We start from the raw sequence: 15,251 nt of genomic DNA, 5'->3' as shown, positions 1-15,251 counted from the left end.
ACAAATCGTACACCCATACCCCTTGCACTCAGTGAAACAAAGCACAACTCACCTTGTGTCCTGACAAGAGAGCACATCGGTGCTGTTTCTTCCCATCGGCCACTAGGAGGCACTGTGGCTTAGCTGTCGTCTGGAGTCTAGAGGGGTTGAACTAGCTCCCTGGGAGGAGAGGGTTTAGGGGTTAAACCATGGCGCTGGGTTTAGATTTGGGGAGCTGCAGGTGCTTTGAATGCTGGCTGAGAAGGAAGGAATTAAAGACCAAGCCTTCTTCCTCTATTTCGTGGAGACGCTTTGGCTCTGGACCAGACTCTCAACGGCAGGGCAGGTCGTTTGTAGTGGTTTGCTGAAGGCGTGGGAGCTCACGGAGCTGGGGCTGGGGCAAGGCTTGCACGATCTGGCCTGGGGAAAGCTGAGCGTCAGAGAAATCTTAGTGAGCCTGACCCAAACCAGCCCCCCGACCAGCCCACCTGCTCCGTGGGTCCGCAGAGGGTAAAGCAGGGAGGCCCACCGATGCTACCTTGGACCACATCAGAGGGACCCTGGCCCCAGGGAGCTGGCAATCACAGGGACACCACCCGCAAATCTACTTTCCAAGCAGGGACTGGGGTGGACCAGAACAACAGAATCTCTCCCCAAGGTCTTCTGTTCTCACCAGGAAGATGCCACAACGTACGTTTGACTTTGCCATTTGCTCCAGACTCCCATGTGCCCCCGGAAGCAGATGATAACTGGGGATAAGAGATAAGAAGGTTTTGCCTTCTTGGACTGATTTCAAGTTCTTTCTATGTGATCGTCTATCAGTCTGTCCCCTGCAGCCTTACCTCGTATTCTGTACTGCCTCTGCTTGCCCTGGTCCCATGGATACGGGCATTTCTTCAATTCCTACTGCTGCTCTAACCAATTACCACGTTGTGTGACTTAAAAGAACACAGATTTGTTATCTTACAGTTTTGCAAGTCAGAAGTCCAACGTGGATCTAACTGGGTTAAAATCAAGGTGTTAGCAGGGTTCTAGAGGCTCTAGGAATATTGTTCTCTTGCCTTTTGCAGCCTCTAGGCCACTACCGTTCCTTGCCTCGTAGACACCTTCCATCTTCCAAGCCAGCGATGACCGGTCGAGTCTGTTCTCACACTGTATCACTCTGTCTCCGACTCTTCTTCCTCCTCCTTCCACACGTTAGGACCCTTGTGATTATATCGGGCCCACCTGAAAATTTCCGTATACACTCCCTATATTAAGGTCCACTGATCAGCAGCCTAAATTCCATTTGGAACGTCCATTCTCCCTTGTTACACCCACAATTCCAGGGATGAGATGTGGACATCTTTGGGGAGCCATCATTCTGTCTACCACACCTAGGTACAAGGTAACAAGGAAGGAACAAACAATGATCTTTTTGGAAACAGAATGATGGTTAGAGTTGTACACTCTGGATCCAAGAGAAACCAATAGATCCACAAGGGAAACAGGTACGTCAGGGAACATAATCCAGTCTGTAAAATATCGGCTCTTTAAAATTAGCGTGTGTAGGGGCACCTGGGTGGCTCAGTGGGTTAAGCATGTACCTTCGGCTCAGGTCATGATCACGGGGTCCTGGGATCAAGCCCCGCATCGGCCGCCTGCTCAGCAGGGAGTCTGCTTCTCCCTCTCCCTCTGCCCCTCCCTGCTCATGCTTTTTCTCTCTCTCTCACGTGCTCCCTCTCTCTCTCTCAAATAAATAAATAAATAAAGTCTTTTAAAAAATAATAAAATTAGCATGTGGTCCTCAGATTCAGAGAACTCAGTAGTATGTCTCTACGCTAACCACAAAATTCGGACTTGAACTGGTCCTTTTTCTTGATTAACAACTTAACTGACCAACCCAAAAGCAGGCTTCTCTCTGCTCTCCATAGCCTCTACCGTGAGTGGAAGTGGGTTTCTGGCATCAGACCCCTTTTAGAGGGAAAGCCACAGTGTTATTAATTTAAGAACAATGAGTTTTTCTAGGAGTAAGAATAATATTTAAATCAACTCGAGAGAATTTTATTTGCAAGTCTTCAAGAACGAGAAAATCCCCCACTTATTTCATGGCGGGGATAGAGAAATGGGGGAGATTCTACCCTGTGGGCTTTGGGAATTTAATAGAGCTCAGGGATAAATAAACTCAGAGAGGATTTTCGCTGCAAATAAGAGCTTTCAGATGGAGTCAGTTCTCAGGGCATCATTTCAGCCCCTGGAGCCCTCACAAGGCAGTTGGTGTTCTTGTTTTTCCTGGAAAGCTGCGAGCCTGACTCCTAACTAACTGGTGGACAGTTTGAGCATGCGTATAGGACCGGGAGCCATTAGCCTCCAGTGAGCAGAATATGAGAGCTTGCAGAGAAGCTGGCTTGGGGGAGACAATGAAGTTATCTGTAAATACTTGGGGTTTAGGTTCAAATGGGATAGTTGGCAGGCTCTGGCTGTGAAAATCTGTATCTCACGGCAACTGTAATTGGGTTCAGTTGTGCCTAATTCATCTCTCAGAGATGCAGCATCCTCTGCAGGGAGCTCCCGAGTTGGGGGTGGTGGCTTATTTAGTGATGTCACTGACAGATGCATCTTGTGGAGATAGATTGTCCCCAAACTCACAGCTCTGCTCATGCTCACAAGGGCCCTGGTCTGGGCTGTTCCACTTCTGCCTTCACCCTGCTATGGGCTCCCCGGCCCTCTGTCTCTTCGGGGTCCTTTGTCTCCTAGGGGTAGGTGAGTCCCCAGAATACGTCGCTTTCTCATTCTGGGTTTCCCTGTTGTGACTCCAATATTTTTCTGATTCTGTCCCCGGATTTTGTTCCCTTCCACAGAGTTTACCGTTGGCGGAGTCTTCCAGACGCCTGGGCACAAGGTGACAAAGATGGGACAAGAAGTAACCCTGAGATGCGAGCCTATTTCTGGTCACAGAGTCCTTTACTGGTACAGACAGACCTCGGGGCAGGGACCAGGGCTGCTGATCTACTTCAACGATCAAGATCCTGTGGATGATTCGGGGATGCCCAAGGAACGGTTCTCAGCAGAGATGCCTGAGAAAACATTCTCCACCCTGAAGATCAAGCCCACAGAACCCAAGGACTCAGCCACATACCTGTGTGCCAGCAGTGTAGACACAGCACTGCAGAGTCAGCCCCTCCCTGTGCAGAAACCCTCCAGCTTCCCCTTCGGCCTCCAGCCCCCAGCTGTCCTGAGTAAAGGTCTTTCCTGCTCCTTCACCAAGAGAAATGAGTGGGTTTGGGGGACCGACAAGGACAGAAAACGATACGGTATCAACAGAGAAAATCTTATGTAGGAAACAACTTAGGAAATGGCTTTCAGGGATTCCTCACAAGTTGTGAGCTCAGAACTCGCCACATGTCAGATACACTTAAATGACCCGCCCTGTGGATTTTCCTGGCTTTCTGCACTTGCCATCCCCATCTGAATGGTAGGTGCTGCTGATAAGCAATGTCTTCAGAACTCCTGAGTCCTCTTCATTCTCTTCTTTTTTTTTTATTTAAGATTTTATGTATTTATTTGACAGAGAGAGAGAGAGACAGCCAGCAAGAGAGGGAACACAAGCAGGGGGAGTGGGAAAGGAAGAAGCAGGCTCCCAGCGGAGCAGAAAGCCCGACATGGGGCTCGATCCCAGGACCCTGCGATCACGCCCCGAGCCGAAGGCAGCCTCTTAACGACTGAGCCACCCAGGCGCCCCCTCTTCATTCTCTTCTAACACTCGGTGTTCACAGAATTTCCCCACCCACCACAAGTTTTCCTGATTGTAACAGAAGCCTCTTCACTGTGATCTTGGACATTCTTTCTAACGTTAATGTAACTTAACATTTATGTGGGGCCTTTTCATTACGTTCAAAGAGCATCTCAAATACGGGTAAAGCAGAGATGTAATCCATGAGCTACAAGCTACCACTCCTGGAATCTTGGGGTTTACCAGTCTCCATCCTGCCTGAGGAGAGCCCTGGCCTGACTGAGGATGGACAGCAGAGGCCAGGGCCAGCCGGAGGCTGTGTGGGCCTCAGTGCTGATGGGGCCTCTTCAGCTGCCTGCTCTGGGACAAGAAACACGGGCTCCACACTGAATATCTCCAAGTGTGCAGATCTGTACACACTTACTTCGCCCTCTTTCCTCGTGACCCTACCTCCTGAACCTGTATTTTTCTTCTGACTTATGCTAGACATTTCCATTCCATTCTGCAATCCATTCGGAATGGTTCTGATTACTCTCTTCTGTGGTCTTATTTTAGGTGCTGATCCCTTCTCAGCCCTTATTGGAACATCTCGGGCAACTGGTGCAGAGACACCTGTATTCTGACTGCCCAAGGAGATTCGGGTTCGATGAGTTCTGCCATACAGCCAAATTCCCCTTGTTCTCCCTTTTTTTGCCATTCCAGGCGCCTGACTTTCAAGATGGAAACAGTGAACAATCAAATTCAGTTTCTGTTCTGCTTACGCTGAGACAGAACCTGCTTCCGTGTCTGATTTCAGTGTGTTCTTTGTCCTTCTGGCTCTTCCCTGCTGCTCCCTGACCCTTTTCCTTGCCAGTTCTAAAACCCAGCTCCTTGACACATATGACATCAGAATATGACCCTCGAGTGATGCACTTACTTCTTCCGTCCCCTTCACTTCTCCCCACCACAAATCCTATCATCAGTCTTGGTGACTTAATCGTCATATAGACAGTTTATACATTTATTAAATATGTCATCATGGGCACAATGACTTCATCTCTCATCGTTTCAATTTTCTCATCTTTAAAGCAGGAATAATCATTGTAAGTGCCTCATGGTCTCTTTTTAGAGATAAACTAATCCATGGAAAGTCCATAAAGGCTTTCAAGTCATGTAGCCATGTATTTTGACTGTGGTTGTAGATAAAACCCATATGCGAACAAAAGTGTAAAAGCAAAAGCAGGAGATAGATTCGCTGACCCCAAAATAATGGTTATATCATGGAGGGAAAGAAAGAACCAAAGGGGATGGTAAAGAGGGGCTTGATTTTATTTTCCATAATCTGTCTCTATTTAAATAATCTAAAACTAAGTGGCCAAATGTTGCAAAGTGTTCAATGTCAGTTATCAGAGCTGTATCTCATTAGGAGTTGAACAGACCATGGTCTCTGTGGTTCCTGCTTGTGTATCAAATCTTATGAATTGGTTAGTGTCTCTGAGTCATACCCAAGAGACTAATTCACCTATCCTTGGTAATTCGTGGACACGTAATTACAAATTCAACAACAGTCCTCTCCCAAAAATGTAATACAGAGACCTACTTGACTTCACAAGTAGAAAGGACATGTCCTTTTAATCTTCTATGTAGATTATTTGAATTGTACATCTGTACCATTCAACAGATTTGTTTGGGTTTAGTAATAGACCTCTTCCCGTCCCTACTCCTCAATTCAAGTGCAGAATATGTATGCTGGACTACGCAGCTGCAGGTGTGGGCTCTCCATTGTACAGAGAGCTATAAAACAGCAGCTACTCTGGTCTGGATATATTTTGAGATTCTGGTTGACGACAACCTTCCCATTTACTGTTAAGAGATTAAAAAATACAAGGTCAAATCTAATACAGAGTCTTTCAGACAGTGAGAACATACCTATTGAAAAAGTCTCATTACGTGGCTTGTCATGGGAGAATTTATATTTCCAAAACTCTTCTTGAAAGTCAGAGAGTGTGAGCTATCAGTAATTGGTGAGCTCCCAGACAGAAATCATTTATCGTATGTGATAGCAAGCATAAACTGGCCAGACCCTCTCTCTTGTGATAGCAAGCATAAACTGGCCAGACCCTCTGGCAGTGAGCCTTAGTGAGCAGCTTTGGCTTGGTGGCTGAATCTCTCTTGAAGACAAAGTAGTTAGGAGGGCTCTCAGGGAGAAATAAGTTAGATCGTGTACACACGAAGACCCAAAGTCAATCAACATAATTATTGCAAAAGCTTAGAGGACAAATAAAAGAGCTCTTGTGGCGGGAACAAAACGTCACAGTGAGTTTCATGGGCTAAGAGCATGGATGAAACATTACATACTGTCCTTCCTCTTTGTCGTCAGGATGGGAACAAAGGCAAACTATTTATAGTAGAAAGTTCTTCTATGGTTCTTACTATATGTTCAGCATCCTGCTAGAAGCTGAAACCATTCAATTAGTGTTCCATTCTACAGACAAGGAAATTGAAGAAATGTACGTAATTTTCCAACCGTCATATAGCTAAGAAATAATGGAAATGGGATTCAAACACAAGAAATTTGGGACCAGGTTCTTTTAAACCGTTTACAAAGTACTGCAAACAAAATTAAAAATACAGATTTACTCAACTGGAAGAAGAAAGAGATCTCCTTGGGAGAAGTGCTAAAATCTTGGGAGACTTCGTATTCTCATGTGAAAGGAAAAAGGGACCCTCGGGGCCAGGAAAGACAGATTTCGAGGGAAGAGGGAAAGTGTTGGGTTCAGTTACTCTCAAAGGAATTATTAGACGAGGGAGATATTTTCTTGATACTAAGGCAGATCAGATAACTAGGAATATGGTTAATAGAGAAGCTTAATAGAGGAAACCAGGCAGGATCTCAGAGGACTCATTTCATTGGAACACCTCCCCAAAAGATGAGAGTGGCATTCATAACCACACCTGTAAGAATGACTACATACAGTCTGGACAGTTTTGACAGGGGGATGCCTAGAAAGATCCATTGAAAATACTCAAATTATTCTGAGTGTCAGCTGTAGCCTGTGCCTTGAAAGAGCATGCCTATTACGGGTACAATATATGAATATAGTTATAAAATTGTGAATCTTAGGAGCGGCTTAGGAAAAATGAGGCATATTATAGGGGAAGCAGGCAAAACAATGAGAATACCTTGTAGATGCGATTACTCAGCCGAAGAAATTGGAGATATGCAATATTTGTTTTAATAGTGCTCGTCTTAGAAGACCCAGATGTCATTAATGTCACATCGCTCACTAGGGAGGATCGCAGAAATAACATCGAGACTCTATTAGAAAGATTAATGACTCGGATCAGGATGAAGACATAAAATTTAAAAATTGAGTTCGAGCGATTATTACTAACATCACTGTGTTTGAGAAGGAACAGGATGAATTCTAAACGCATTTTCAACTTTTGAAAACTCAACCTAATCTTTCTTAAAGGATTAGGTAAGAGCAAAGGGAAAAAATGATCGCATTCGCATCATTCTTGTAGAACTAAAAAGCTATAGTAGGAATAAATATGATTCAAGGCCTGGAACATTCCGTATTTGAGCAAAGAGAGTCAGTTGATGAAAAAAAGAAATGGAAGTGGACTTTCCTGGGCCCTCGCAGGGGATTTGATAATGAAAGTAATACATGTTCAGATCCAGGGCATCTCTGGGTGTTGGCATTTTATTATTGGTAGTTCATTATGACATCATTTCATTGGGGCACTGATCCTCTATTTTGTCGTCGTGGGAAATGCTGCAGGACAGATTGGGGAGGAAAGGGAGAATAGCTAATTCTCAGTTTTTCAGCCAGTGTGGACTTGGAGTTAATTACTCTACTGTCCTATCGTCTGAGACCCTGCTTAATTACAGAGCTGTGGTTCCGGGTGGGGGGGGGGGGTCCAAAGGAGCAGTGATGATATTGGAGGACATGCCTCCAGGTGGGAGCAGAACTGTCCCAACAGATGCTCATCGCGTGCTGCTCACAAGTGAAATGCTTGCATGCAACATTATTCACGCTCTGCGTCATGGGGGCGGGCCTCCAGAGCGGTGTCCCTGGCCACCTTCCCTCCCCTCGCTCTGCCGTGGGAGAGCTGAGTTAGCTGATGGTGACCTTTGAAAGGAAAGAGGCAAACAGGCTCAGATCATACCCTCCGAGCTTATTATATCTTTGTATTTGTCTGCCTGTGGGAAAGACACTTTCTGTTCTCCTGCCTTGAAATTACGGTAAAATCAGTAGGCAGACTATTCAGTAGGGAAGTCAGGGGTGCTGGTCTTTCAGTTCAGAGCAATGCTAGCGAGCCCACGGAGCTGCCCCTTTCAGCCCCACCTTTACCAGCACCAAAGCTGCCATTGGATTTCAGTTTCTCTGACTTCAATCTCTCTCTCAAATGTTTTCAGTCTTAGAAACAGGGGTTATTATTTTTGAACCCCTAAAATACCAACATCTGTAGGCACCCCCTCTGCGCCTGTACCCATGGAACACAGCTTAGGGTGCTTTGGGTCCTGACAAAAAAAGGCTCATTTCCTTTTTTGACTCCTGCCCCAGTGGCCACCAGGAGGCACTGTGGTTCCACTACCACTCAGCGGCTCTGGGGAGATGCTGGGAGAGCCGCCTGGCAGTGAGCCTTAGTGAGCAGCTTTGGCTTGGTGGCTGAATCCTGACCTTGATTTGCAGACACTGGGTGAATGTTGGAGAGAGAAGGGAAGCACCCAGAGACTTCTATTCTTGTGCAAATGGGTGAAGACCAATAGGATGCTGGAACCTGCAGGCAAGCCTAGAATGGTTGCCAGGCAAAGGGTCCACATATACACACCACGGTAGCGGCATCAGTCCAAACTAAAGTAGTTTTTGTGTGTGTTGCGGAAAAACATGGAGAAGTGAACAAACACACGTGATCCCCACCCCCACCATCCCCCAACCCAAGTCCCGTGAACCCACAGAGGTGTGTGTTTCGGTGGGTCAAAGATGGACTGCAGAGATCATGGCCTGTTTTCTATGGAATGGGCCCTGCCCTGCACTGGGACAGGAGGGCGGGGTGGAGCACATTTCTGTGACGACATAATGATGGAAGCCCCTTCCTGACAGAAGTGCCTTGATAGAGAAGAGAATCTTGCTGTTCTCTAGGGTAATATAGATCATTGAGCCAGCTTTCTGTCAAGTTACTGAGAAATTTAGGAAATGAACCCGCAAGCCCATCTGTCTATGCTCTGTGGGCACCTCTGAGCCAGCACAGGATTTGGGGGGGCCAGGGGCTGCTTGGATAGAACTGCGTGCCCTGATAGAAGCAAAACAAAATAGCTACGGAGCCAGGAACATCGGAGAAGCTGTTGGAATCCCAGCCTGGTCCCATCCTACCGCAGGGGATGGGGTTGGGCAGGGGGTGAAGGCAGGGCCCTGAGGACAGCCAGACTATGTTCTAAGAGCGGCTCTGAACCTTCAGAAGTCCATAAATACATTAACATCACCGGGGCCTAGAGCGATTTCGAGCCTGACTTCTCTTTCCACTAAAGATCAGCGTGCTGAGGAAGGAGTTGGCCCGCTCACTTTCTGAACTTGTGAGATGCTCGCAGCTTCTCTGTTTTGTGACCTTGTGTATCCTGGAGGACATGGATGCTGGACGGGGGTAAGAAGGGCCCTGCTGGAATGCTACGCCCCGATTTCAGGGTGCGTCCCGTGTATCTCTGTTAATATTGTACCTCCTAAGCTCGGTGCTCAGCTCTGCCTTCATCACGGGCTGTGGGATGTTACCCTGAAACAGGTAAACACAGGACCGGGGAGGGAGCCCTGCTGATTCTCTACTGCTGAGAAAGTGTTACTATCATAACTTCCAAGTGGCTAAGCACACCTTTCTCCCTCACCTTGGCAGACTCCCAGTTTGGGAAGTTGGAGGAGCGCAGCTCTGCGTCGACAGCGGAAACCTGGAGCTAATGGGTTCCATCTTCTCTATGGACAAAAATCTTATTACTATTCATACCCAAGAACCAGGTCATCTTCCGGATTTCCATCCCCACCTCCAGCCAGAGCTTGTGGGTATTAGTTACCTTAGTAGAGGGAGAGAGTCAGGTGTTAATCGTTGAAGAACCTTGTAGAGCTTTGCTAGGTGTGAGAAGATGAGGATGAACTGGGAGTACTTTCCCGTGGATCTTCAAGGGGAGCTAAAGCTCTCGGTTATCATACATCATCCATACCAGTGCCTGTAGGGTTAATGCCAGTTTGAGCTTCACCGCAGAGGAGTAGACTGGGATCCCCTACACAGAGAAATGCAGTTACGGGAAGCACTGTGCTGTGGGCTACAGGGACTCACACAGCACAAGGGCATTGGTCCCTAGCCTTCACTAGGAATAACGTCTTCACAGTCCTGTCTCTTCCCAGGGCTTCCATTTAGGTCCCTTCCCAAAGAGTGCGGTGGCCAAGTCAACATGCTTCTAATTAAGCAAGGAATTATTTTGATTTTGTGTCTCGGAGATAGAGATGGCCCGGGAGAGGAAGAACGAAAGTCTTGAGATTTGAAAAGAAACTTATTGATGTCAGAATTTGTGGTGCTGGTGGCCCACCCAAGTGGAAATGTCCAGCAGACAGTGGATACATGACGCATGGGGAGGGCAGAGGGCCAGAGGCTCAGGGCTGTGATGGGTTCAGTTGAGGAAGGTGCTTTGAATGGGCCAAGCACATCCTGAAGTAGTTACCATCTAGTGCAGTGAATCTTCTGTAGAGAATTAATGCTCCCCTTCGGAAGGAGGTCCCATGAGCAGTGACAGAGAGCAATTCCACTGTTGGGCCGCTCTCCACCTTGTGGAACGGAGAGGAACTAGGACGCCCCGCCCCTCTGCTCATGCCCACGAGGGCCTCATCCGGGTGAAGCCTCCGCCTGGCCACCCTGCCATGGCCACCAGGCTCCTCTGCTGTGTGGCCCTTTGTCTCCTGGGAACAGGTGAGTCCCCAGAAATAAACAATCAGCATATTTAGATATTTCCGGCTATCATTCCATTTATGTTCTTTATTCTGTCCCCAAATTCTGTCCCTTTCCACAGAGTTTACAGATGCTGGAGTCATCCAGACGCCCGGGCACAAGGTGACAAAGATGGGACAAGAAGTAACCCTGAGATGCGAGCCTATTTCTGGTCACAGAGCCCTTTACTGGTACAGACAGACCTCGGGGCAGGGACCGGGGCTGCTGATCTACTTCAACGATCAAGATCCTCTGGATGACTCGGGGATGCCCAAGGAATGGTTCTCAGCAGAGATGACTGAGAAAACATTCTCCACCCTGAAGATCGAGCCCACAGAACCCAAGGACTCAGCCACATACCTGTGTGCCAGCAGTGTAGACACAGCGCTGCAGAGTCAGCCCCTCCCTGTGCAGAAACCCTCCAGCTTCCCCTTCGGTCTCCAGCCCCCAGCTGTCCCGAGCAGTCTTTCGAAGCTTCTCCCCTGTCAGCACAAGGACGTGGTCTGGTGTTCGCCATGGCTCTGGAGAAGGCAAGAAGAGCTGCTTCTCAAGTTTCACAGTAGAAAACTTTTGGTAGGAAGACAATAGCGAATTGGTTTCTGGCATTCCTCACAAATTCTCACAGAAGGTAGCTGAGTCCAAGACTGAGGGCGAATGTCACCCACTGGGCTTTCAAGCGATTAAGCAAACTCAAAACCCTGCTGTCACATAGCCTCACGTAGCCTGGGTTCTCTTAAGTTAGTGGTCGAGGCTCCCTCCCCCCTTCGCCTTCAACAGAATGGTTACCTGGGCGTGGTGGTCTCCACAGACCCACCCAGCCCTTCCCATTTCTTCCAGCCCTCCTCGTTCTCAGTTTTCTGAAGAGTCTTCCTTAATTGTAGCTAAATTATTTTCCACACTCTCATTTTTTAAACTTTTCATTTAAAAATCACTGTAGGGTCACAGGAAGTTGCACGGTAGAACGAAGAGTTCGGTCACCCGTCATCCAGTTTCCACCCAGGGTCGCATCTTACATAATCATACTCAAGCTATCAAGACCATGAAGGTGATGTTGGGCACGAGTGTGAAAGCAGTTCTACATCATTCCTGTCACACGTGTAGGTTCACACAGCTGCCACCACAGTCAAGATGCAGAGCTGTTGCAACACCACAAGATCTCCCTTTATAATGTCACACACGCACACACACACAGACACACACACACACACACACACACACACACACATCACCCCTAACCCCCGGGAACCGCTGATCTATTCTCTATATCTATAATGTTGTCGCTTGGAGTTTTATGAATGGAATCATATAGTGGGTGACGTCTTGAGAGGGGCTTGGTCTCCTCAGCATATCGCCGTTGAGATTCAGCCCCGTTGCTGCATTTATCCATAGTTCGTTTCCTTTATCGCTGGGTTGTGTTCCACAGCATGGAGGTACCCCGGTTCGTTTAGCCATTCATCAATGGCAGGACATTTTGGTGGTTTCTAGGTTTTTGACTATGACAATAAAGCTTCTGTATATAAACTTTTGTCCTCAGGGATCTGGGTGGACATAAGTTCTCATTTCTCTGGGATACATTTATGCCCAGGAGTGAGATTGCTGCGTTACCTGCTCAGTGTGTTCTTACCTTTGCAAGACACACCCAAATTATTCTCCAGAGTGGCTGTACCATGTGACCCTTCTAGAGATTGTTTATGCGTTTTGTTTATGAGAGAGAGAGAGTGCATGCACGTGTGTATGGGGGAGGGGCAGAGGGAGAGGGAGAAACCGACTCCCCGCTGAGCAGGGAGCCTGACATGATGCTTGATCCCAGGACCCTGAGATCATGCCCGGACCTGAAGGCAGACACTTTGGATTCATTTCTTAATACAAGTCATTTCAACTTACATGTAACATTCCACTTTATTATTTCTACAACACACATGCAAAGAACTAAAAGACCCAGATGCTCTTTTCTTTGGATGTTTCTTCTTTTCAGAAATATTCGAATTCTTTCTATCCTTATCCGCCTGGGGGTCTGCCTCTTGAGTCTACTCGTCACTGGCTGCTGGTGTCTGATGCTGTGGCAGCCGTTCAGAAAGCTGTGAATCTGCCACGAACTGCCTGATTCATTAAAACACAGAGTTCCCAAGCAATGTCTCCCCCAAGGTAGTTTATTCAACCAGTTCCGAATGCACACCCTGACTTCTCTGGGCATGTCCTTGTCGGATCCAGGACCACAAACTCTTTTCTGGATTTTGCCTGAAATTCATAGACATTACCTTGCAGTTCATCCTGGTTGTGGTAATTCTCAAATTCCATAGTCTTATTTTTCACGGCTATTCCAATGGCAGCCCACATACATGTAAGATTGTAATACAGTCAGCAACGCTTCGGTGGCATTTGGCTCTAAGAGGTCTGTGTTTTAAGTTTCACTGGAAATTCAAGATCATGTGAATACTGTCCTAGGACCCCAAATTTACTGTCGTAATCCTAGATTTGCAGTTCCCAGATCCTGACTTTCCAGTGGAAATGGAGTGGTAAGGATTTTAGTTCCTCTTCCTGGCATTAATTAATGGTATTTTTGATTTGTGTGAGTGACCCTCATGGGCACTGGTATCCCTTTTGCTTTTCATTATTGCTTCTCAAGCATTTCTTGTCTCTCCTACTGTAAAACCCCCAACATCTTGGATGGCTTGCAACACCTAGATGATACTGGGCTTCTCAGTTTCTTCATTTGCTCACTTCAGTGATCATTTCCTGCAATGCATCTCAGATACTCACATCCACTCTTTATATTCTAGACCTGTAATCACAAACAGTTTGAACCACCTCCAAAATTGCTCTCTCAAGCATCCTATTCTCTCCCCCGACCTCCTCTCCTTCCATCCCTGGTACTACCCTGCAGCAATTCTTCGACCCTATTAGAAACTGTAATACTTTGTACTTGACTTTTCTTCTTCTCCTTCTACTGTATGAATACTTTTCACACCTGGGCGGGGGTGATGTCTACTTTCTGCCTCTTTGAGTGGCACAGAGAATCTAAAAGGTTCCTGACTCTCACCAAGCAGCATTACAATTGTAGCCTGTGTCTTGAGGTCTGTAAGGCCATCTGAACATAGGAGGCCTGTAAACTTTTCTTTTATTAAAAGAATTGGTGTTTTTTAATGCTTGTTAGTTTCATCCGTCACTCATAGCTAAACTTTTTTTTTTTTTTTTTTAAGTAGTCTCCATGCTGGGTGAGTTCAATGCAGGGCCTGAACTTATGACCCTGAGATCAAGACCTGAGCTGGGATCAGAAGTCAGATGCTTAACCCACTGAGCCAGCCAGGTGCCCCCAATCATAGTCAACCTTTTGACGGCTACGAAAGCACCAAGAAAAGAAAAGTATGTTCCTAGAATGTATGATCTGATCTCCTTTATGTGTGTTGTGCTTCATTTCACAGGCTTGAAAAAGTTACAAGAAAACTAAATATGTTTATTTATTTATTTTTGTAAAGGATGATCAAGGTAAACTGTCAAAGGGAGCATAATTTGCATAGTATGTAAGGTTATTTAAGAAAAATTAAATCAGTAGGGGCTCCTGGGTGGCTCAGTCCGTTTAGCATCCAACTCTTGATTTCGGCTGAGGTCATGATCCCAGGGTCATGAGATCGAGCCCCGGTGTGGGGCTCCCAATTCAGTGGGGAGTCTACTTGGGATTCTCTCTCTCCCTCTCTCTCCGTCCCTCCCCCAGCTCATGTGCTCACTCTCTCTCTCTTTCAAATAAAGAAACAAATCATTAAAAAAAGAAAAGAAGAATTAAATCAGTAAAAGTCCTTATTTTAGTTTATATACACTAGCATATGTTTGTTCAAGGAAGGAGGAAGCTGTAAAACATAACTCTGAATATTTAGGGTGAAGGTACAGAGGAAGAACAGGAAGAAGATAATTACCCTTGTCTTTATTCCAACTTTCTTTCTAAATTTAAAATACTCCTCTCCTCCTACACAATATATAGGTAATCTAAAAAGAAAAAGAAATTCACCAGTTAGAAGAGAAAAAAGAATTTATAGGCAGAGCAAGGAAGAGCCCAGGCTATGGGGACCTACCAGGTTTCAGACCAAATCTAGACCTCACAGTTGAGGCTGGCTTTTCAGTGCCCGTATGGCAGAGATGACACAGGACCTATAATGACATCTCCTGCATTCATCCTGGAGCCTCCCAATGGCCACAGGCTTTATAGACTAAACGTTACTACAACACAAGGACCCTGAAATGCGGTTAGAAAACTAGGTATTTGGTCAGGCCTTAAAGTGTTAGAGAAAAGGGGAAAGTTAACAGAGAGAAATTGAAATTCCAGACTCTGTCTTACATGTTTGTGGAATCAAACATTACCCTTCCTGTGTGAAATGGAAACCATACGCTCAGAAACTGACAAAAAGGTCTATAACCATTGAAACTCTTGGGGACCCAACAGTAAGAAATTCATTATGGCCCTAGCCATGGGAAGCCTAGTGGACATCTGCTTCCACCCAAGAGGGGTTAACATGAGTCAGACTTAACCTCCAGCCTGAAACAGATAAGACAAACAAACATAATATATGAAACAACAGTTTTCAAAACATTATGAATCAGGCAACAAGAGATG

General features: G+C 46.4%; 1 protein-coding gene, 1 long non-coding RNA gene and 2 gene segments (V, D, J or C); 3 read left to right on the top strand and 1 right to left on the bottom strand.

Moving 5' to 3' along the window:
- The window catches only part of LOC103669001, a 150,574-nt gene that overhangs the window by 17,297 nt on the left and 118,026 nt on the right, over positions 1-15,251 (top strand).
- The window catches only part of LOC121105794, a 134,791-nt gene that overhangs the window by 16,873 nt on the left and 102,667 nt on the right, over positions 1-15,251 (bottom strand). The window lies entirely within an intron of this gene.
- On the top strand, positions 2,561-3,313 carry LOC103669097. The segment is given in 2 exon segments: positions 2,561-2,721; positions 2,820-3,313. Coding segments are annotated over 2 exon segments (531 nt in total).
- Positions 10,426-15,251, top strand: part of PRSS1 (serine protease 1) — a 113,026-nt gene continuing 108,200 nt past the window's right edge. The window contains exons 1-2 of the mRNA XM_040643899.1: positions 10,426-10,627; positions 10,728-11,032. Of these exons, the coding sequence (XP_040499833.1) occupies positions 10,441-10,627; positions 10,728-11,032 (492 nt within the window). The 5' untranslated portion in view covers positions 10,426-10,440. The remainder of the gene's footprint in view (positions 10,628-10,727; positions 11,033-15,251) is intronic.

Source organism: Ursus maritimus, unplaced genomic scaffold (genome assembly GCF_017311325.1).
Source record: "Ursus maritimus isolate PB19 unplaced genomic scaffold, ASM1731132v1 scaffold_3, whole genome shotgun sequence".
Taxonomy (NCBI): Eukaryota; Metazoa; Chordata; class Mammalia; order Carnivora; family Ursidae; genus Ursus; species Ursus maritimus.
This window is presented reverse-complemented; position numbering and strand designations above follow the sequence as displayed.